The sequence below is a fragment of the Phyllostomus discolor genome, chromosome 2 (assembly GCF_004126475.2).
Source record: "Phyllostomus discolor isolate MPI-MPIP mPhyDis1 chromosome 2, mPhyDis1.pri.v3, whole genome shotgun sequence".
NCBI lineage: Eukaryota > Metazoa > Chordata > Mammalia > Chiroptera > Phyllostomidae > Phyllostomus > Phyllostomus discolor.
In genome coordinates, this window is record NC_040904.2 from 194,742,670 (window position 1) to 194,766,057 (window position 23,388).

The 23,388-nt window shown below is 39.6% G+C and overlaps 1 protein-coding gene across 1 annotated transcript in view; it reads left to right on the forward strand.

Moving 5' to 3' along the window:
- Positions 1–23,388, forward strand: part of LOC114513903 — a 364,074-nt gene that overhangs the window by 241,008 nt on the left and 99,678 nt on the right. Inside the window, 5 exon segments of the mRNA XM_036016964.1 lie at positions 4,368–4,676; positions 4,770–5,087; positions 10,112–10,201; positions 10,279–10,593; positions 11,701–12,015. Coding sequence (XP_035872857.1) covers positions 4,368–4,676; positions 4,770–5,087; positions 10,112–10,201; positions 10,279–10,593; positions 11,701–12,015 — 1,347 coding nt within the window.

A 23,388-nucleotide genomic window follows, 5' to 3' on the forward strand; every position in this document is an offset into this window, starting at 1 on the left:
ACGAAGCACAAACTTTATTACCCGGGGGGGGGGGGCTCAGAGGAGAATCCCAAATCCTGAGCCCATAAAGGCGGGGTTAGGGGTCCTTTTTATATACCAGTTACACAGGCAGAAAGGGAGAAGGACCAGCTGCTGAAAGCAAGCAATCAGAAGCAGGGGCATAGTGACCTTCAGATAACGTTACTTAGTAATGTCTTGCTAGCCAGCTCCTTACCTAAAAATAACTTTTACTCAGCTTTTGTCCTGACAAAACTTGCAAGTGTTACAGAGAGCAGTTTCTTTTCCTGCCACAGTATTAGGTTAAACATTTTAATTCTAAATTCCATATTTCTTGATAAAAACTAATTATCCTCTGTCATTTCTTTTGCTTAGGCAGGTTTTTGGAAATGTGTCCCAACATTTTTAGGATCAGGTCAGGAAGACCACTTTCCAATGAAAGGGTCAAGAGCTGGACAGGAGCTCTCAATGTAAGCCTAGCACCTACCCTGAAAATTTCACTCACTCTTTCTTCTCAGATAAGCCAGTCAGAAGTTCAGTGAGATCCCCATGTCAGACAGATTCTTCCCTCACCCTCAGAAACTTCACTTACCTTCCCATAAACACATAAATAGCACAAAACAATTGGGGATTCTCTGTGGTGAGCCCCAATACTAGTTTTCTTCAGATGATAACACCTATGGAAGTACTGAATTATTAAAACTTCACTTCTCACTAGCAATACCAGTCTCACATAGATGTTAAAATCTCCTTTCCAATCACAGACCAATGAGAGGATTTGTCACCTCACAGGAGTGAACAACTTTAGTCAATATGAATGTTTGGTGTCATGTTATGTGACATGCTGAAGAAATGTATGGTAGTAGGGGAGCCCCCAAGTGAGTCTTTGTTACAATCAACTCTCTTTTGAAAGATATATATACATATATTTTGGTATATATAATATATATTTATTATATATGCATATTATACATATATTATGTTTTCTCTCTGTGCCTTGTGGTTAGGTGGTAGATAGGAGGAGCACAGGGTGATAAAATGTAGTAAAAAGTTGGTCCACAAGTATTTTTCCCAAATATTTATATCTTTTGATTATACTAAACTTTTTGCAATTTGGAAGTCTCCAAATTATAGTTTGTTTGTTCTATGCTTCCTCCATCTCCCTCTCCTTTTTTTTTGCAGCATGCTGGCTTCTTATCTCGAGAATCCAGGTGGGAGAGAGATATACAGTTAGCATACAGATAGGATTAACATACCTCAGTTACTCTTACATCTTATCATTTGCTAAGATTTTCCTGTCTGGGAAGAAAAACCCAGTATGAAGTGATCAACAGACTTAGCTGTCTTACATATTCCCCCTGAGAACTCACTCTTTTCCAGGTTCATTGGCAAATCATAGGGTTCAAGAAAGATGAGTAGGATCATTCAGTCCCTTTACCACAATTGTTAAGCTTTCTTAACATCCAAACTCATCTTTAGACAATTTATTTCACACCAGGTCACCTAAGAAATTCTTGGAATTTTTGCCATCAAAACTTGTGGAAAAAATAAAATGTGAAATGGTAAAATTGTATTGGTTATATCTATATTTCCTCACTTGAACTATAAGTCTGTCTACGATTTGACATGCACTTATGCCAACCCTCATAGTTTGCTCTATCCTGTCACTTCAAGATTGGCTTTTGGCCTTGACTGGTGTGGCTCAGTGGATTGGGCACTGGCCTCAAAGCCAAAAGGTTGCCGGTTCAATTCCTGGTCAGGTCACATACATGCCTGGGTTGCAGGCCAGGTCCCTAGTTAGGGGCATGCTAGAGGCAACCACACCTAATGTTTCTCTCCTTCTGTTTCTCTCTCCCTTCCCCTCTGTCTAAAAATAAAATAAAGAAAATCTTAAAAAAAAAAAAAAAAGATTGGCTTGTGAGGTAAAGCTGCTCAGAATTCTAGCCCCCCAAATTTTAGGTTATCATCTAACCTTGTCTGCCTGATAGGCCTCTGACTGCTGGAATCCCATGGACTTTTTTATACTATGGGTTAATTCAGTTTTTCATACCTCTACACCCAAGTTTGAAAGCCCACTACAGGACTTCCAGCCAAGATGGAGGCATAGGTAGACACACTGTGCCTCCTTGAATAACCAAAATAAGGGCAACAACAATTTAGAAACAAAATAACAACCAGAACTGACAGAAAATTGAACTGTATGGAAGTCCAACAACCAAGGAGTTAAAATAGACACATTCATCCAGGCCAGTAGGCTGGGTGGAGTGGGACAGCCGAGCAGAGAGGGCTTGTGGCACAAAAACCAGTGGCACTGGGCACACAGGGCACCCTGGGAGTGCAAGATGGCAACGGGTGGACCCTGGGCATGCAGGCTGTGGCTGGCAGACCCCAGGCTTGGGGTGGCAACAGGCAGACCCAGCGAGGCGGCAATTGTGAAGCTAGGCACTGCACACAAGGCACCTGGTGGACTGGGTGGTCCCACACTCACTCACAGATAAACCAAGCAAAACTGAGGAGTGAAACAGACCAAACAACTCAGGGTCCCAGCGCTGGGAAATAAAGCCTCAAATCAATTGAAAACACCTGTGGGGGTTGAGGCACAGGGAGAGACTCTCAGCCTCACAGGAGAGTTCGTTGGAGACACCCACAGGGTCCTAGAACATACACAAACCCACCCACACAGAAATCAGCACCAGAAAGGTGCAGTTTGATTGGGGGAATGGGCAGAAGGGACTGAAAGCTGACACAGAGCAGAGCAAGTGCCATTGTTCTCTCTTGGAACCCGTCCCCACATATAGCATCACAACCCAGCAACTGGGTTGACCCACACTGGTGAACACCTAAGGCTCCGCCCCTCATATATAACAGGCATGGCAAGACAAAAAAATAATGACCCAAACGGAAGAACAGACCAAAGCTCCATAGCAAATACAATTAAGCAATGAAGAAATAGCCAACCTATCAGATGCACACTTCAAAGCACTGGTGATCAGGATGCTCACAGGATTGGTTGAATTTGGTCACAAATTAGATGAAAAAATGAAGGTTACAATAAGGAAAATAATGAAAAATGTACAGGAAACCAATAGTGATGGGAAGGAAACTGGGACTCCAATCAATGGAGTGCACCAGAAGGAAGAAATAAACATCCAATCAGAAAAGAATGAAGAAATAAGAATTCAAAAAAATGAGGAGAGGCTTAGGAACCTCCAGGACATCTTTAAATGTTCCAACATCCGAATCATAGGGGTACCAGAAGGGGAAAAGGAAGAGCAACAAGTAGAAAAGTTATTTGAAAAAATAATAAAGGAGAACTTCCCCAATCTGGCAAAGGAAATAGAATTCCACGAAGTCCAGGGAGCTCAGAGAGTCCCAAAGAAGTTGGACCCAAGGAGGAACACACCAAGGCACATCATAATTACATTAGCCAAGGTAAAAATGAAGGAGAGAATCCTAGAAGCAGGAAGAGATAAGGAGACAGTAACCTACAAAGGAGTTCCCATCAGATTGTCAGCTGATTTCTCAAAAGAGATCTTGCAGGCAAGAAGGGGCTGGAAAGAAGTATTCAAAGTCATGAAAGGCAAGAACCTACATCCAAGATTGCTCTATCCAGCAAAGCTTTCATTTAGAATGGAAGGGCAGATAAAGTGCTTCTCAGATAAGGTCAAGTTAAAGGAGTTCATCATCACTAAGCCCTTATTTTATGAAATGTTAAAAGGACTTATCTAGGAAAAAGAAGATAAAAAGCATGTATAGTAAAATGACAGCAAATTCACAATTATTAACAACCACACCTGAAACAAAAACAAAAACAAACTAAGCAAACAACTAGAACAGGAACAGAACCACAGAAATGGAGATCACATGAAGGGTTAGCAACAGGGGAGTGGGAGGAGGAGAGGAGGGAAAAGGTACAGATAATAAGTAGCATAGATGGTAGGTAGAATATAGACGGGGGAAGGCAAGAATAGTATGGGAAATGTAGAAACTAAAGAACTTATGATACATGGACATGAACTAAAGGGGGGAATGTGGGTGGGAGAGGGTGCACAGGTTAGAGGGGAGTGAAAGGGGGAAAATGGGACAACTGTAATAGCATAATCAATAAAATATATTTAAAAAGAAAGCCCACTACAGTGCAATCTCCTTGGGCCACTAAGTAAAAAATTCTCATTTCTAACCAACTTCAAAGTGTGCATTTCTCCTCAGAAACTTGTTTATGAAAATGCAATTCTGACAATAACTGTCACAATCCTTTTCCATGCCCCACCACTAGAAAAGTAAAACTTTCACACCATTGCCTATGACATTTTTCCAGTTGCCAAGCCAAGATCATGAACACTTCACTTGGTCTGTTTTTTTTCTCTCAGGATTTGTGCGTCTGGCTGGAGGGAGTGGACCCTGCTCAGGGCAAGTAGAAGTGCACTCTGGAAATAAATGGACTACAGTGTCTGATGCGAACTTTATATGGCCCACTGCCCAGGTCATCTGTGCAGAGCTGGGGTGCGGCAAAGCAGTGTCTGTCCTGGTGGATGTGCCTTTCAGAAACTCAGGTGGACAGGCATGGGCTGAAGAGTTCCAATGTGAGGGGCAAGAGCCTGAGCTCAGGATCTGCCCCAGAGTGCCCTGCCCAGGAGGTGCTTGCCAGCACAGTCGGGCTGTTCAAGTTGTCTGTTCAGGTGAGATGTACAGCGGGACTTTAACCTCCCTGCACACTCCGTTGGGGTCAGAAAAACATGAGGTTTTGATAAAATCCTGTTTTCTCCTACCAACATACACAGAAGTGCGGCTCATGAAAAATGGCACCTCTCAGTGTGAAGGACAAGTGGAGATGAATATTTCTGGAAGATGGAGAATGCTCTGTGCCTCTCACTGGAACATGGCCAATGCCAATGTGGTCTGTCGTCAGCTCAGCTGTGGAGTTGCCATCTCTACCCCAAAAGGAGCCTACTTTGTGGGAGGAGGTGGTCAGATCTGGAAAGCCCAATTTCACTGCTCAGGGACTGAGTCCTTCCTGTGGAATTGCCCTGTGACTGCCCTGGGCATTCCTGACTGTACCCCTGGGAACACAGCCTCAGTGATCTGTTCAGGTAAGAGAAAGAGAAGGGCTACCTGGTACTAAGGATGTTTCTTGAGTGAAATGTCCCTAAGAGCAGACAGTGTGGAAAAGCTGCTTTCAAAGGTAACGTATTTCAGAGAAATAAGAAATATGGGTCTTCTCATTGTTCATTCATTTTTTTGGTCAAGGTAAGAAGTGTTAAGAGGTAATATTTTTCATATAAACATTTTATTTAAGTATGATCATAGAGCATGTATAAGTAATCAGTGTATCTCTCAGTCATTTACTACACCCCAGGTTAATAAAGAGACAATTAAAAGCACCCAGGAAGTCACCTTCCCCTCCCACCATTCACTTTGCCCTCTCTCCACTCCAAAAAGGAGCATATTCTAAGTTCTACTACCTTAAAATATTTTTGTCATTTTTTTGAACTTTATATAAAATCATGATATGTTTTTAGTGTGCCTAACTTCTTTGACTTCACATTATGTTTGGAGTTCATTTATATTATTGCTTAAGCAGCAGTTTATTCATTTTTGTTGCTATAAAGTATTCTATTGAATAATCATATGACCATATATTGATCAATTCAACTGATAGTATATTTGAGTTGTTTCTAATTCTTAACTATTACAAATATAATGTTATAAATTACCATGACAATGATTTTTGGTGCAGATATGTGCATTTATTTTATATGTTTGATCCTTGGACTTTTTTTAGTCTCTTAATGGTATGGTGTTCTTTGTTGAGCCAAGTTCTTTCAATGGGTATTACTTATCAACTTTTTCCTGTATATTTAAGGTTTTTTATATCCTTTTTAAGAGAACTTGCCTACCTGAAGATCACAAAATATTCATCAAGAGTATCTTATAGTAGCTTAATAATTTTTCTTTTGCATATAATTGTACAGTCCCCCTGGGGTGTCATATCTATGTATAGTGTGAGATAAGGGTCAAGTTTCATATTTTTTAATAGATATCCAATCGAATCAGAATCTTTTCCTGAAAAGACTCTTTTCCCTATTGCAGTGGCACCTTTGTCATAGACTACATGTATGCCTGAGTCTTTCTCTAGATTCTGTTCTGTTCCACTGTATCATGTATCTATCCCTGCACCACTGCCACACTTTCTTACTTATTGTAACTCTATAACAAGTCTAGCAAACTTTAAAGAAGTTACTTTATCATACTTCTAATAATTCCTCTAACTTTGTGACTTTTGTTGTGTACTGTGTTAGTCATTCTCACTCTTTTGCATACTCATACCCTATAAATTTTAGAATCAGCTTGTCACTTTTCACCCTCCAAAAAAGTATAATGGCATTTTGATTGAGATTATATTTATTCTACACATGAATTTGAAGACATTTAACCTTGAGAATATTGAGTCTCCAAACTTATTTTTATGGTATATATCTCCAATCATTTAGGCCTTTATTTTCTCTCAGAGGTTTTACACATCTTCCACTAGGTTTTCTCCTTGGCATTTTAGATTTCTGATGTTCTTAGTATTTCTTTTTTAAAATACATTTTATTGATTATGCTATTACACTTGTCCCATTTTTTCTCCCTTTTATTCCCCTCCACCCTATATCCCTACTACCACCATCATTCCCCCACCTTCATTCAGGTCCATGGGTCATACATACAAGTTCTTTGGCTTCTCCATTTCCCATAATATCCTTAACCTCCCTGTATCTATTTTGTACCTACCATTTATGATTCTTATTCCCTGTACCTTTTCTCCCATTCTCCCCTCTCCCCACTGATAACTCCACATGTGATCTCCATTTCTATGATTCTGTTCCTCTTCTAGTTGTTTGCTTAGTTTGTTTTTTAGGTTCATTTGTTGATAGTTGTGAGTTTCTTGTCATTTTACTATTCAGTTTTTGATCTACTTTTCCTTGGATAAGCCGCTTTAACATGTCATATAATAAGCACTTGGTGATGATGAATTCCTTTAACTTGACCTTATCTGGGAAGCACTTTATCTGCCCTTCCATTCTAAATGATAGCTTTGCTGAATAGAGCAATCTTGGATGTAGGTCCTTGCCTTTCATGACTTTGAATACTTCTTTCCAGCCCCTTCTTGCCTGCAAGGTTACTTTTGAGAAATCAGCAGACAGTCTATGGAAACTCCTTTGTAGGTACCTTCTCTTTTAATGTTGCCGCTTTTAAGATTCTTTCCTCATCTTTAATCTTGGGGAGTGTAATTATGATGTATCTTGGTGTCTGCTTTCTTGGGTCCAACTTCTTTGGGACTCGCTGACCTTCCTGGACTTCCTGGAAGTCTATTTCCTCTATTGGATTAGGGAAGTTCTTCATTATGTTTACAAATAAGTTTTCAATTTCTTGGTCTTCCTCTTCTCTTTCTGGAACCCCAATTATTTGGTTGTTGAAATGTTTAAAGATTTCCCAGAAGTTCCTAAGCCTCTCCTCATTTTTTTGAATTCTTGTTTCTTCATTCTGTTCTGATTGAATGTTTCTTTCTTCCTTCTGCTCCAAACTGTTGATTTGAGTTCCGGTTTTCTTCTCTTCACTGTTGGTTCCCTGTACATTTTCCTTTGTTTCTTTTTTCATAGCCTTCTCTTTTTCCTCTATTTTGCAACCATACTCAAACATTTCTGTGAGCATCCTGAATACCAGTGTTTTGAAATCTGCATCTGATAGGTTTGCTATCTCTTCATCCCTTAGTTGTATTTTTTCTAGAGCTTTGATCTGTTCTTTCGTTTGGGCCTTATTTCTTTAATCACAGCATGTCTGTTATATAATAAGGGGCCGAGCCTTAGGTATTCACCAGGACAGGGCAACCCATATAGTTGTGCTGTGGTGCTATATGGGGGTGCATTGTGTATGTTCCAGGACCCTGTGGTTCTCTCCAGTGAACTCTAGTATGAGTCTGGGAGTTTCTCCTGCTGGCTCAACCCCCACAGTTGTTTTCAATCAGAGCTTTTGAGTGTTTATTTCCCCACACTGGAACCCTGGGCTGCAGGACCTGTTTCACTCCCCAATTGTTCCTTCCAGTTTATCCACATGCAAATACAGGGCCAGCCACTCTGCCAGCTGCCGCCTCACCAGCCCAGGTCCTTGAACTGCCACCTTGTCTCAAGTCCTCTCCACCCAGGTTGTTCGTCTCTGCCCCTCCTACCAGTTTGGATGAATGTTTCTTCTTTAACTCCTTGGATCTCGGACTTTCATACAGTTCAATTTTCTGGCATTTCTGGTTATTTTTTTGTTTTTAAATTTGTTGTTGTTCTTCTTTTGGTTGTGTAAGAAGGCAAAGTGTATCTACCTATGCCTCCATCTTGGCCAGAAGTCACATGTTGTTCTGAATATTTCTTTTAGTGAAAGTGTCTTAGGAATGGATTCTCTCTGGATTGTTTTCTCCTGCTATATTTCTATATTTTTGTTTTTGTCACTGACAGAAAAGTTGCAAAACTAATAATTCCCAGATAACTTTTACCCGCATTCCACCAATGTTAGTATCTTACCATAATTTCTCTCTCTCTTTCGCTCCCCCCCTTCTGTCCTATTCCTCCCCAAATATGTAAAATCATTTGGAATTAGTAAGTAAAATTGGTAGGTTGCTGACAAGGTTTTCCTCCCCAGAACACACCTATGGCTCCACCCCTAACTACAAAAGAGGTTCAATGAGATAAATAAATAAACAAACAAACAAACATCCCAAATGAAAAAACAGATCATAGCTCTATAAAAAATACCACTAAGCAATGAAGAGATAGTCAACTTATCAGATGCAGAGTTCAAAACCCTGGTAATCAGGATACTCACAGAAATGACTGAGTATGGTAACAAAATAGAGGATGTAGTGAAGGTTACGAAAAGTGAAATAAAGGAAAATGTACAGGGAACCAACAGTGTTGGAAAGGAAACCAGAACTCAGATCAATGGTTTGGAGCAGAAAGAAGAAAGAAACTTTCAGCCAGAACAAAATGAAGAAACAAGAATTAAAAAAAATGAGGAGAGGTTTCGGAACCTCTGGGACAACTTTAAATGTTCCAACATCTGAATAATTGGGGTTCCAGAAAGAGAAGAGGAAGACCAAGAAATTGAAAACTTATTTGAAAACATAATGAAGGAGAACTTCCCTAATCCAACAAAAAAAATAGACTTCCAGGAAATCCAGGAATCTCAGAGCCGAGAAAGTTGGACCCAAGGAAGTGCATACCAAGACACATCATAATTACATTCCCCACAATTAAAGAGAAGGAGATAATCTTAAAAGCTGCAAGAGAAAAAAAGAAGTTACCTACAAAGGAATGCTCATAAGACTATCAGCTGATTTCTCAAAAGAAATCTTGCAGGCAAAAAGGGGCTGGAAAGAAGTATTCAAAGTCATGAAAGGCAAGGACCTACATCCAAGATTACTCTATTCAGCAAAGCTATCATTTAGAATGGAAGGGCAGATAAAGTGCTTCCCAGATAAGGTCAAGTTAAAGGAGTTCATCATCACCAAGTGCTTATTATATGAAATGTTAAAGGAACTTATCTAAGAAAAAGAAGAAGATAAAAGATATGAACAGTAAAATGACAGAAACTCACAACTATCAACAACAGAACCTAAAAAAAAAAACCCTAAACTAGCAACCTAAAAAAAAAAAAAAAACCTTTGCAGCCTAACCAAAAAGGTGCCCTAACCTTGCTTAGGTTTAAGCAAGGCATCCAAGGAATGAGTAGAACAGGAACAGGTTCACAGAAATAGAGATGAGGTGGAAGTTTACCAGCAGAGAGGGGGCGAAGGGATAATAGGGGAAAGGGTACAGGGAATAAGAAGTATAAATGGCAGGCACAAAATAGACAGGGAAGTTAGGAGTAGTATAGGAAATGGAGAAGCAAAAGAACTTACATGTATGTCCCATGGACATGAACTAAGGTGGGGGAATGATGGTAGCAGTGGGAATAGAGGATGGAGGGGAATAAAAGGCAGAAAAAAAATTGGACAACTGTAATAGAATAATCAATAAAATATATTTTTTAAAAGAAAATAAGTTTCCTGCTCTTCAACTATACTCACTGTCTATTGTTTATCTAGGTAACAAGACCCAGGTGCTACCCCAGTGCAACTCTACATCTGAACCAGCAGGCTCTGCACCGTCAGAGAACTGCCCTGCTAACTGCTCAGGTGAGGGCTCCCACAGGACCAGAAAACCCTTCTCTTTCCCTGAGTAATGTCCCATTGACATGATTCTCTCTCCCCAGATAGCAGACAGCTCCGCCTGGTGAATGGGGGCAGTCGCTGTGCTGGAAGGGTAGAGATCCTACACCAGGGCTCCTGGGGAACCATCTGTGATGACAGCTGGGAACTGAATGATGCCCAGGTGGTGTGCAGACAGCTGGGCTGTGGGGAAGCACTTGATGCCATGGTCTCTGCTCACTTTGGGGCAGGATCAGGCCAGATATGGCTGGATGATGTGAACTGCACAGGAAGGGAGTCCCACCTGTGGAAGTGCCCTTCCCAGGTCTTGGGACAGCATGACTGCTGGCACAAGGAAGACGCTGGGGTCATCTGCTCAGGTCAGTGCTGCACATTGTCCATGGGCTGGGGAGGAGGCGGGGGCCCTTGAGGATGGGAGTCTGAGCCCTGACAGGTGTTGCTGAAAGGTCTAGGGGAGAAGGAAGCATCCTTCCACAGGGCCTCTCTGTGTAGCAGGTATGGGGATTGGTGCTTTCCTTTTGTCTTACAGTGGCTGGGACTCTGGTCCTTCCTTCTCAGCAATATCTTCTGACAAAGCCATTTTTTACAGAGTTTCCATTGAAAGCAGGGCTCACTCTTCAGTTGTTTATGGTACTAAAATCTTGAGATTTTTATTCATTTACTGATGCCATAATGAATTACCATGTGGTTTAAAACAACACAAATTTATTAGTTTACAATTCTCTACATTAGAAGTCTGGCACGGGTCTCACTGGGCTGACACCAAGGTGTCCACAGGGCTGCATTCCTTCTGGAGGCTCCAGGAAAGACTTCCTCTCTCTGGCTTTTCTACCTTCCAAAGCTGGAGTGCATTCATTCGCAGGCTCCATGTTCCCTTTTTTTTTCTTCAAATAATGTTGCCTCTCTCTGACCATTCTTCTTTAGCCACATTTCTCTCTGAACTGAAGTAGAGAAAGTTTATTTGTTTTTCAGGACAATGGATCTAAGAATGTGATTAGACTGACCTCACCTGTGTAACGTGCTATATCTCAGGTCAATCTCACCATCCCAAATTCCTTATCTTAATAGTAACCACAGAGTCTATTCCCCATAAAAGGTAAAATTTCACAAGTTCCATGGGGCAGGATGTAGAAATCTTTGCGAGTCCATTGTTACACCTACCACGCACTATAGACACTCCCTTTCACATACTCTGACAGAAGTTTTGTCAGAAGCAGGATTTGGCTTTCCCTGCAGAGGGCCCAGGCTGGTGTTCCTCTCTGTTCATGTTCCACTACATCTTTGTGGTAGAGATAGACAGACACAAAAGGACAAAGTCAAGGAAAAGGGACACAAATTTCAGTCTTGCCACTTAGTGGCAGTCTCCTCAGCAGACTCAGTGATGAGTGTTCACATCCTCTGGGAGAAAGAAGGCAGAGCTTTGAGTGGACCACTCACTGAGCCCTGTTTCTGCCTTTTACTTTTAGAGTTCCTGGCCCTGAGGATGGTGAGTGAGAACCAGGAGTGTGCCGGGTGGCTGGAAGTCTTCTACAATGGGACCTGGGGCAGTGTCTGCCGCAGCCCCATGGAAGCCATGACCTTGTCCACAATCTGCAGACACCTTGGCTGTGGGGACAGTGGGACCCTTAACACTTCTGTTTATTATAGGGAGGGTTCTAGACCCCGGTGGGTGGATGGAATCCAGTGTCGGAACACTGATGTGTCTCTCTGGCAGTGCCCTTCTGACCCTTGGAAATACAGTTCATGCAGTCCAAAGGAGGAAGCTTACATCACATGTGCAGGTATTTACTGTCTGTTTCTATGTGTCTGTCCCACCCAGGTAGGATGCTGTTAGTGATATTGACATTTTCAAACCTAACAGATGATTTTAAGATGAGTGTATAAGATGAAGATGATTTAATCCACATGTTGCAATCTGGTTTCAAAGAAAAAAATGAGAAAACCTGTGCTCATAGCAATTTATGTGGAAAATATCAAAGACATTGGCAAAAACATGTGGGGGCACCATTAATACTCTGATAGCCTTTTTTTAGGAATTGCTAACTAATCAGGGGTAATTAATGGATATGCCCAGCACCTTAAGGTAAGGGGCAGAGCAGAGAATCAATCCTGATTGCTTCACCCCTTAAACTCATGATATTTTACTCTGAAATGCATCCATACCACTTAGACTACTTCTCAAGTCAGTCTATTGGTTGATAGTAATTGAGTGCCTGTAGGTGCAAATTTATACTTAAGAGGACAGAGAAGAGAAAAATTATAGTCATGGATCTCATAGAGCTTACAATCCAGTGCTGTCTCATGAGGCAGAAGTTTCAAGTGTCGTGAAAAATGAGAAAGTGCTTGGATGTGTATACTAGGGGCAAAAGAAGGAATCATATTTGGATGGACACCTACAGGATGAGTGTGAGTTTCTCAAAGAAAGAAAGTGGACAGATCATTTTCATCACTGTAAATACTGAGTTGGGAGAGGACATGGAATATCTGAGGTACTCAGAACATTCTATCATGGCCAGAGCAGAAACAGGGTGGAGAGTGATACAGGATTTGCAAAGGAAGAACCTGGAAAGACAAGCAAAACAAAGACCTCTCTTAGGTAGGACCCATGAAATAATCCTGTCAAGAAAGTTTCTGTTTGTTTGTTTGTTTGTTTGTTTGTTTGTTTGTTTTGTTATTTACCTCCTGGCTGCCACATCATGGAGAACTGTTAGAAGGTCAGTGGCCTCATTCTCCATATTTTCTGCTTGAATTTGTCTCTTCTAAGAGGCCCTCAGTATATTGGTCTTTTTGGTTGAAACTTCATCTTCTGGGCCTGTCTCCTTTATTATTGTGTACTCTGTGCTCCCTGATTCCAATCTCCCAAAATCTTCTCCAGAGTTTTTTGGAATGTGGAGCCCATCATCTGCAAATTCTCTTATTCCCCCAATTCTCCCTTCACTTCTATGTTCAGCTCAAACCTGACTCTTCCTGGAAACATTGATTTTCCTATCAATTAGAGATAGTGTGCTTCTCTTTCAACACACTTTTCTCTGTGCTGAGATTTGAATTAGGTATGCTGCTTGCTCTTGATTGCCATTTTCAACAATTCCTCTTCTGTGTTCCTTCTCAACATCACATTACATTGAAACTAACAACATGAGGCAATACCACCTACTACTTCTGTCTGTTGCTGTCATCACCCAACCTTCTGCTCAATGCTCCCCCACCCCCTTCCTTGTCCACTAAAGATTGCAGCACCAGACTCATGAGTTTCTTCATCTATGTCTTCTTACTCCTGGGACCATTAATAGTTACTACAACATACTTAAATGCAACTAAGGCAACAATCCTGGCCTCTCAGTTTGTTGAATTCCTCATTTCTAAGCACCTTCCCTTCCATCCAGACTCTCTAGTTATGCATATACTACCAATCATCAGTAACTGTACACCTTGAAACCTCAATTTCTTTATTCCATTCTCTTTCTTTGCTACTTATCCTATGGCTCATAAACTTTAATGATCCTCTTCCAATAATTTTCATCTTCATGGAGACACCCAATCTTTCCACTATTGATTTTTCTTACTTTTCTTCTCTCCTCATATCTTTAAACTTTTCCTAGCCAGATTACATAATATGATCCAACATTATAATCATTTTCTTTTAATTATACTAAACTCCCTTGCCTCCTCTTTGTCACTCTTATTGGACACACACACAAGGATGGTTGAAATCAACTACCTAACTACTCTTTGCCTGTACTAGACTAATAAGGCAAGAAAAGAACACACAGCACATTGCTAGTCTATTTTTGAATTCATGGACACAATCTCTAATGAGCATTCCACACTGCCCTGAAGTTCTACTGTACTCCTCCAATATGTGTGCTTGTTCTATCTTTAAAATTATATCTTACAAATGATGTGTTCTCTTCCCACTCTCAAAACCTGATTCCTACTACCCATTCTCAAAATCAGGATCTTGCATCTTACCTCACTGAGAAATTAGAACACAAACAACTCCTCATCTTCATTTCAACACATCTACCAACTTGTGGCCTGTGCACAGGCTCTCTTCTTGGCTCAAACATCAGTGGCCTTAGTTCTTATCTTAGGCCAGTTGTTATTCTCCGGCCATAGATTCTAATCACACTCATCTTGTCAAAGTCTTCAGATCTTCAATTATGCCTTCTTCCTCAACACCATCAACTTCTCCCTATTTCTTCATATGGCCTCAAGTGTCTCACATCATTAAAAATACCTGAATAAACAACATTCATCCTCTACCAGGATTCTCTCCCTAGCTACTACCTAAGCCCTTCTTTTTTTCTGCACCACAGCCATGTTTTCAAAAGTATGGTCATTAATCACTCACTGTGTCCACTTTTGTGTCTCACACAATTCTTAACTATCCATTTAAGTTTTAGGCTCCACCATTCTTCAGAATCAGTAAGAAAATAAAATATAACAAACCTGACTGTCTTCATTATTCTTGACCTTTTAGCAGCTTTCAACAGGTTGACTTCTCTTTCTTTCTCATTTTTTTTCTTTTTGCCTTCTGATGATCCCTCTATCTCACTGATTGTTCTCTCTATTCTACCTCATTGATTGTTGATCTTATTTGTACAGAGTTGCACCTCCTGTGCTCAGCCTCTATATTTTAGATTCTCTTAGGGCTCCATATCACACTCTTTCCTCTTCCTTAACTATACTCCCTTCCTAAGGCCCATGGCCTAAATGACTTCTGTATACTGACAGCAAATGCCATAACTGCTCTTTGCCATTAACTCCAAACTCATATTTTCCATTAGCTACCTGACATCTCCACTTGAATATTAATGGGCCACTCAAATTTATTCCAAAGTAGGATGGCTTTTTTCTTTCATTTAGTCTTTATTGTATTTTTTCATTATTATTTAGTCCCTTATACCCCCAGTCCCCCATCAATCACCACACTGTTGTCCGTGTCCGTGAGTCCTTCTACCTGTGTGCTCAGTCCTCCACCCCTACCTCCCCCAACATAACTGTCACAAAGCAGGATGTTTTATTCCACCTGCTCAATCCCTGTACCTAAATATTTCCTGCCTACTATATTTCTCATTTCAGTTAATGTCACTACCATTACTTAAGCTCTATAGATAGGAGTGAATCTTCATTTCTTTCACTTCTCTTCCCCTTTACTCCAATGGAACAGCAAGTTCTATTGGCTCTCTCTTCAAATAGATCCTTAATCCTTTTACTCTTTCTATTTTCATTATCATCTTCATCCAGAAAAAAAAAATACTTCTTGCCTGGATTAACCAACATTTGTTAGTGGTCATCTAGGTTCACTCCTTCTCTTCCATGATATATTTTTTTCTCTGTCAGCCAGAGACAAGTTTTAAAATTTATTTTGCATATTTTTTTCTTTTCTTCTTTTCATTTCATTTCTTTTTTTTTAAGCCACCACCTGCTTTCTATTGAGGTTAAGATGAAGCTCAGATTTCTTACACTGGTTGACAAAACTATACATGTTCTTTTCCCCACCCACCACTCAGTCCTCTCCATTCACTCAACCACTCAGTTGGGATGGATATTGACTCTTTTTGTATTTATGAAATAGGCAGCAAGAGGAAAGTACAGGAAGGCAGGCTGGCTATCCTTTAATTAGCATTCTTTTACCAGATGATGGTGTTATTAATCTTATGACCTTGCACCAGCTGTTCTCTCTGCCTTACTTGCCTGTCTACTTCTTATCATTCAGTTCTCACTTTAAATATTATTTCATTGGTGTGGCCCTCACATCAATTTCAATGATATTACCTCTCTCAAAACTCTTTAGGATATACTCCTGACATTCAGTGTGTATCTCTGAACACACTGATTACTTTTTTGAATATCTCTCCTGTATGATTTAACTCCTCTGCCCAACCAACTTTACATTTCACAGCATAATTTATGGTTCTCATAGTAGTTTTTACCATATGAAGTCATCATTTATTCATTTTTCTGTTTATTATACATCTATCATATTAATTTGATAATTCCATGGAATCAAGGACTTTAACTGGCTTTTGTATTCATCACAGTGTATCTAGTGCTGAACAATACCTGACATACAACAATCACTCAAAAAGAGTTTTTGAATAAATTAATAACCTGCTTCTGTAGTCAACATTACAAATATTTTAAGTATACTTTATTACTTATGCCATTACAGTTGTCCCAATTATTTTATCCCCTTTATCCCCCTCTGCCCTGTACACGCCACCCTCCAGCATTTCCCCCCATTAGTTCATGTCCATGGGCTGTACATGTAAGTTCTTTGGCTTCTCTGTTTCCTGTACTATTCTTAACTCCCCCTGTCTATTTTATGTCTACCTATTATACTTCTTATCCCCTGTAACTTTTCCACCCATTCTCCCCCTCCCCCTCTTCATTGATAACCCTCCATGTGATCTCCATTTCTGTGATTCTGTTCCTGCTCCAGTTGTTTGCTTAGTTTTTATTTTGTTTTGTTTTGTTTTGTTTTGTTTTGACCAGGTGATTAGGTTCACTTGTTCATAGTTGTGAGTTCGTTGTCAATTTACAGTTCACAGTTTTTTATCTTCTTCTATTTCTTTGATAAGTACCTTTAACACTTAACATAACAAGGGCTTGGTAATTAACAACTTATTTAATTTTTTATTTTATTTTATTTTAATCATTGTTCAAGTACAGTTACCTCCCTTTTACTCCCATTCCAGCCCACCCACCCAACCCTCCCCACTTCCCTCCCATTACCACCTTGCCCTAGTTTTTGTCCATGTGCCCTTTAAATTTGTTCCTGTAAACCCTTCCCATTCTCCCCTGAAATTCCCTCTTCTCTCCCATCTGGTCACTGTCAGTCTGTCCTCTATTTCAGTGTCTTTGGTTATATTTTGCTTGTTTCTTTTTTGTTGTTGTTTAGGTTCCTGTTAAAGGTGATATCATGTGGTATTTGTCTTTCACTGCCTGGATTGTTTCGCTTAGCATAATGCTTTCCAGCTCCATCCATGCTGTTGCAAAGGGTAGGAGCTCCTTCTTTCTTTCTGCTGCATAGAATTCCATTGTGTAAATGTACCATCGTTTTTTGATCCATTCATTTACTGATGGGCATCTAGGTTACTTCCAGCACCTAGCTATTGTAAATTGTGCTGCTATGAACATCGGGGTGCAAAGGTTCTTTTGTATTGGTGTTTTAGTATTCTTAGGATAGAGATCCAGCAGTGGAATTGCAGGGTCAAAAGGCAGATCCATTTTTAGTTTTCTGAGGAAGTTCCATACTGTTTTCCATAGTGGTTGTACCAGTCTGCAGTCCCACCAACAGTGCACTAGGGTCCCCTTTTCTCCACAACCTCTCCAGCACTTGTTGTTTGTTGCTTTGCTTATGATGGCCATTCTGACTGGTATGAAGTGGTATCTCATTGTGGTTTTAATTTGCATCTCTCTGATAGCTAGCCATATTGAACATTGTTTCATGTGTCTTTGGATCTCCTGTATGTCCTCCTTGGAGAAGTATCTGTTCAAGTCCTTTGCCCATTTTTTAATTGGGTTGTTTCTCTTCTTACAGTGGAGTCATGTAAGTTCTTTATATATTTTGGAGATTAAACCCTTGTCTGAGGTATCATTGGCAAATATGTTTTCCCATACACTTGGTTCTCTTTTTATTTTGATACTGTTTTCTTTAGCTGTGCAGAAGCTTTTAATTTTGATGAGGTCCCATTCATTTATTCTTTCCTTTATGTCCCTTGCTCTAGGAGACATGTCAGTAAAAAAGTTTCTGTGTGAAATATCTGAGATTTTCTTACCTACATTCTTTTTAGGACTTGAATGGTGTCAGGGTTTAAATTTAAGTCATTTATCCACCTTAAATTTATTTTTCAATAAGGTGTAAGTTGGTGCTTGAGTTTCATTTTTTGCATGTAGCTCTCCAGTTCTCCCAACACCATTTGTTGAAGAGGCTATTTTTATTCCATTTTATGTTGCTGCTTCCTTTGTCAAATATTAATTGACCAGAGACTTGGGTTTATTTCTGGGCTCTCTGTTCTGTTCCATTGGTCCATGTGCCTGTTTTTATGCCAGTACCAGGCTGTTTTGATTACAGGGGCCTTGTAGTATAGTTTAGTGTCAGGTATTGTGATCCTTCCTACTTTACTCTTCTTTCTCAAAATTGCAGCAGCTATTCAGGGTCATTTATGGTTCCATATAAATTTTTGAAGTGTTTGTTCTATGTCTGTGAAATAAACCATTGGTACTTTAATAGGTATTGCATTGAATGTGTAAATTGCTTTGGGTAGTATGGACATTTTGACGATATTAATTCTTCCAATCCATGAACCCGGGTATATGTTTCCATTTGTTTGTGTTTTCTTTGAATTCTTTCCCCCGTGTTATGTAGTTTTCTAAATACAGGTCTTTTACCTCTTTGGTTAGGTTTATTCCTAGGTATTTTATTTTTCTTCTTGCTATTTCAAATGGGATTTTTTTTCTTGATTTCTGCTTCTGCTGTTTCATTGTTGGTGTACAGAAACGCCTTTGATTTCTGGACATTGACTTTGTATCCCGCTGTTTTGCGAAATTCATTTATTAGGTCAAGCACTTTTTTGGCCAAGTCTATAAGATTTTCTATGTACGCTATCAGATCATCTGCAAACAGTGACAGTTTTGTTTACTCCTTTCCGATTTGGATGCCTTTTATTTCTTTTTCTTGTCTGATCGCTGTGGCTAAAACTTCCAGTACTATATTGAATAGAAGTGGTGAAAGTGGACAGCCTTGTCTTGTTCCTGATCTTAGTGGAAAAGTTTAATTTTTGCCCATTGAGTATGATGTTGGCTGTAGGTCTCCCATATATGGCCTTTATTATGTTGAGGAATGCTCCCTCTATTCCCACTTTGCTGAGTGTTTTTATCATAAATGGGTGCTGTACCTTATCAAATGCTTTTTATGCATCTATTGATAAGATCATGTGGTTTTTGTCTTTGCTTTTGTTTATGTGATGTATTACTGATTTGCAAATATTCTACCATCCTTGCATCCCTGGAATGAATCCCACTTGGTCATGGTGTATGATGTTTTTAATGTACTGTTGGATGCGGTTTGCCAGTATTTTGTCGAGGATTTTAGCATCAATGTTCATCAGCGATATTGGCCTGAAGTTTTCTTTCTTTGTTGTCTCTTTATCTGGTTTTGGAATTAGGATGATGTTGGCCTTATAAAAAGAGTTTGGGAGTCTCCCATCTTTTTAGATTTTTTGAAATAGTCTGTGAAGTATAGGGGTTAGCTCTTCCTTAAATGCTTTGTAGAATTCTCCTGTGAAACCATCTGGTCCCAGGCTTTTGTGTGTTGGGAGTTTTTTGATTACTGCTTCAATTTCTTTTGCTGTTATTGGTTTGTTCAGGCTTTCTGCTTCTTTTCCATTGAGTTTTGGAAGATTGTATTTTTCTAGAAATTTGTCCATTTCATCTAGGTTTTCAAATTTCTTGGCATACAGCTCTTTGTAGTAATTTCTTACAATCCTTTGTATTTCTGTGGTATCTGTTGTAATCTCTCCTCTTTCATTTCTGATTGTGTTTATTTGAGTCTTCCCTCTTTTTGTCTTGATGAGTCTACTTAAAGGCTTGTCGATTTTGTTTATCTTTGCAAAAAACCAGCTCTTGGATTCATTGATCCTTAGAATTGTGCTTTTAGTCTCTATGTCATTTAATTCTGCTCTCATCTTGGTTATTTCCTTCCTTCTACTTGCTTTGGGATGTCTTTGTTGTTGTTCCTTGAGTTCTTGTAGACGTAGGGTTAGGTTGTTTGTTTGGAATGTTTCTAACTTTTTTAGGTGGGCCTGTATCCCTATGAACTTCCCATTCAGGACTGTCTTGGCTGTGTCCCATAAGTTTTGGGTTCTTGTGAGTTCATTTTCATTTGTTTCCAGAAACCTTTTGATTTCTTCCCTAATATCATTCTTGACCCATTCATTGTTTAATAGCATCCTATTTAATCTCCATGATTTTGAGTGTTTGGGTTTTTTTTTTTTTTCCTTCGGGTTGGTTTCTAGCTTCAGTGCCTTGTGATCTGAGAAAATGCTTGGTATGATTTCAATTTTCTTGAAATTCCTGAGGCTTGTTTTGTGTCCTATCATGTGGTCAACATTTGAAAATGTTCCATGTACATTTGAAAAGAATGTATATTTAGCTTTTTTTGGATGGAGGGCTCTGTATATATCAGTAAAGTCCATTTCATCAAGGGTATTGTTCAATGACACACTATCTTTGTTGATATTTTGTTTGGAAGATCTGTTTATTTTTTATAGTGAGGTGTTAATATCCCCCACTATAATTGTGTTGCTGTCCATATCTTTCTTGAAGTCTTCTAAGATTTTCTTTATGTATTTGGGTGCTCCTATGTTGGATGCACATATATTTGCAATATTTATGTCTTCTTGGTGGATTCTTCCCTTGAGTATTATGAAGTGAACTTCTGGGTCTCTCTTTATGGACCTTTTTTGGGAGTCTACTATGAGCATTGCTACCCGAGCTTTTTTTTCCTGTCCATTTGCTTGGAAGATTTGTTTCCAGCCCTTCACTTTCAGCCTGTGCAAGTTTTTTATCCTGAGGTGGATCTCTTGTAGGCAGCATATATGTGGGTCATTCTTTCTTATCCATTCAGCTATTCTATGTCTTTTGATTGGAGCATTTAATCCATTTACGTTTAATGTTATTATTGATAGGTACTTATTCATTGCCTTTTATGTAGGTGTGTTCCTCTCTCTCTCTCTCTTTTCCTTTCTTTCCTTAAAGCAGTCCCTTTAGCATCTCTTGCAGAGCTGGTTTAATGGAGGTGTATTCTTTTAGACTTCTTTTGTCTGAGAAGCTTCTTATTTGGCCTTCTCTCTTGATTGAGAGCCTTGCTGGGTAAAGTAGCCTTGGTTACAGACCTCTGGTTCTCATTACGTGGAGTATTTCTTGCCATTGTCTTCTGGCTTGGAGTGTTTCTATTGAGAAGCCAGCTGTTAGCCTTATTGGGGCTCCCTTGTATGTTCCTTCCTGTTTTTCCCTTGCTGCCTTTAATATTCTCTCTTTGTCTTGAAATGTTGCCATTTTAATTATGATGTGTCTTGAGGTGGGCCTCTTTGGGTTTCTCTTGATTGTGACTCTCTGTGTTTCCTGGATTTGTGTGACTTTTTCTCTCATCAAATTAGGGAAGTTTTCCATCATTACTTTTTCAAATAGGTGTTCTATCCCTTGTTCTTCTTCTTCTACTTCTGGTATCCCTATTATATGGATATTATTATGTTTCATATTGTCTTGCATTTCTCTTAATCCCTCTTCATTCTTTCTGAGCCTCTTTTTCTTTTCTTGCTCTTTCTGGGTGTTTTCTTCTACTTTGTCTTCTAGCTTGCTGATCCGATCTTCTGCTTCATTGATCCTGCTTTTCATTCCTTCTACTGTGTTCTTCAGTTCAGAAATTGTATTCTTCATTTCCTCTTGGCCCTGTTGAGAGTTTCTATTCCTTTTTCACGTTGATGTAGTTTTCAGTGAGTTCATTGTAGCTTCCCTGTAGTTTCTGGTAGCTCATTGTGAGCTCATTGGCTTCCTGACGATCATTGCTTTGAACTCAATATCTGATAGTTGAATTGCCTCTATTTCATTTAGCATTCTTTCTGAGTCTTCCTCCTTTCCTTTCATTTGGGGACTGTTTCTTTGTCTTCCCATTGTTTGTGAGACTCTTCTTGTTAGCCTCAGCTTCTTAAATTAATCTGTTCTGGCTCTCTGGGTTTGTGGTGTGAACTTCTTTAGTAGAAAAGCTGTGAGTTTCAGTGGTGCAGTTTCCTTGATCTCCCTAGCTCACTGGTCTTGGGCTGTCATTTAAGTTGGCTTTGTGTTTGCCTTTGGGTTTTGATTGTTGTTGAGTCTTTCTTTGGTGGTTTCTTCCCACCAGCTGGTTAAATGAGGGTCACTCTGACCACCACCTCCTGTATTTTGTTGTGCTGGTGAGGGCAGGTTGTGTTGAAGCTGGTTCTTCAGTGTGTATAAGGTTTAAAGAATTCTCTCTTGCTCTTGTTCAGTTGTTTGTACTGGGTAGTTTCTCCACTATTTAGTTGTATTTCCAGATAGGTCCTGGATTGAGGTTTGTGTGGTTACCACTGCCTCCTTCACCTCCTTCTGTTGTTATCTGTTAGTGGTTCCTTTGTTGTTGGGTTTCCTCTTCCAGTGGGTATCCTGGTGTTCACCGCTTCCACCTATTCTTTTTTGTCATCAGTTGGAGGGGGAAGGCAAAATGGTTTAAGACAGCAACAGAGAATTCTATGATATTTACAGTAGCACAAAGTAGGGAAGAGATTGGAGATCCTTTGACTATGTATAGTGTTAACCGTGATCTTCCACCCAGCTAGCTGATTTTTGGAAAGGATGGAAAGAAGATAAGACTCATGTTGGGGGAAAAAAGGATTGTGAGTTGGATCTATAAAGCAGGGAGATTGTGGGAGGTCAGATTCTGAGGTAAGGTGAGAGTAAAGGATAGTAAATAGGTGTAGTGTGTGAGAGAATAGAGTTAACCACTACAGTAATAGAGTTCAGGAAACTGAAATGGGCTAAGATCTGAGGGGGGGGGGGGGCTGTTGTGAAGTAATTACAATTGCATGGAACAGCAGTTATTTACAATAATATTATGGCAACAATCGTATGACAGAATCTATGAGATCTAGGTAACAAGAATAAGGAGTACAGAACCTTGAGTAGTGTGCTAATGGGACACAGGTGAGTCAAAGGACAGTAGATTAGCAATACAGTATGGAAAAAGATATCAGGGGAAAGCTGTCAGATCATACAATATATCCAGCCTAGCAAAGCAGACTATACAAAAAGAAGAGGGATACAAAAATACTATTTAAAAAGATGTAGGAATACTGGAAGAATAATAATAATACAAATATGCAATAACTTGCAGGTTCTCTGTAATAGCAGAGTGACATTTGTCTCACTGTCCCAGCTGTTGTGATGCCCCTTCTTTGGGCTCAACTTTGGTCTTTTCACAGATCCAGGATTTTGTCTCACTTGTAGGTATTTAGAAAAAATTTTAAAAAGTAAGAATAGAAAAGGCAGATGAAGGAAGGAAGAAGAGATAAAATTGGAGGAAAGGAAGGAGGAAGGAATAAAACAAGAAATCAGGAAAGAGGAAAAAGAAATCA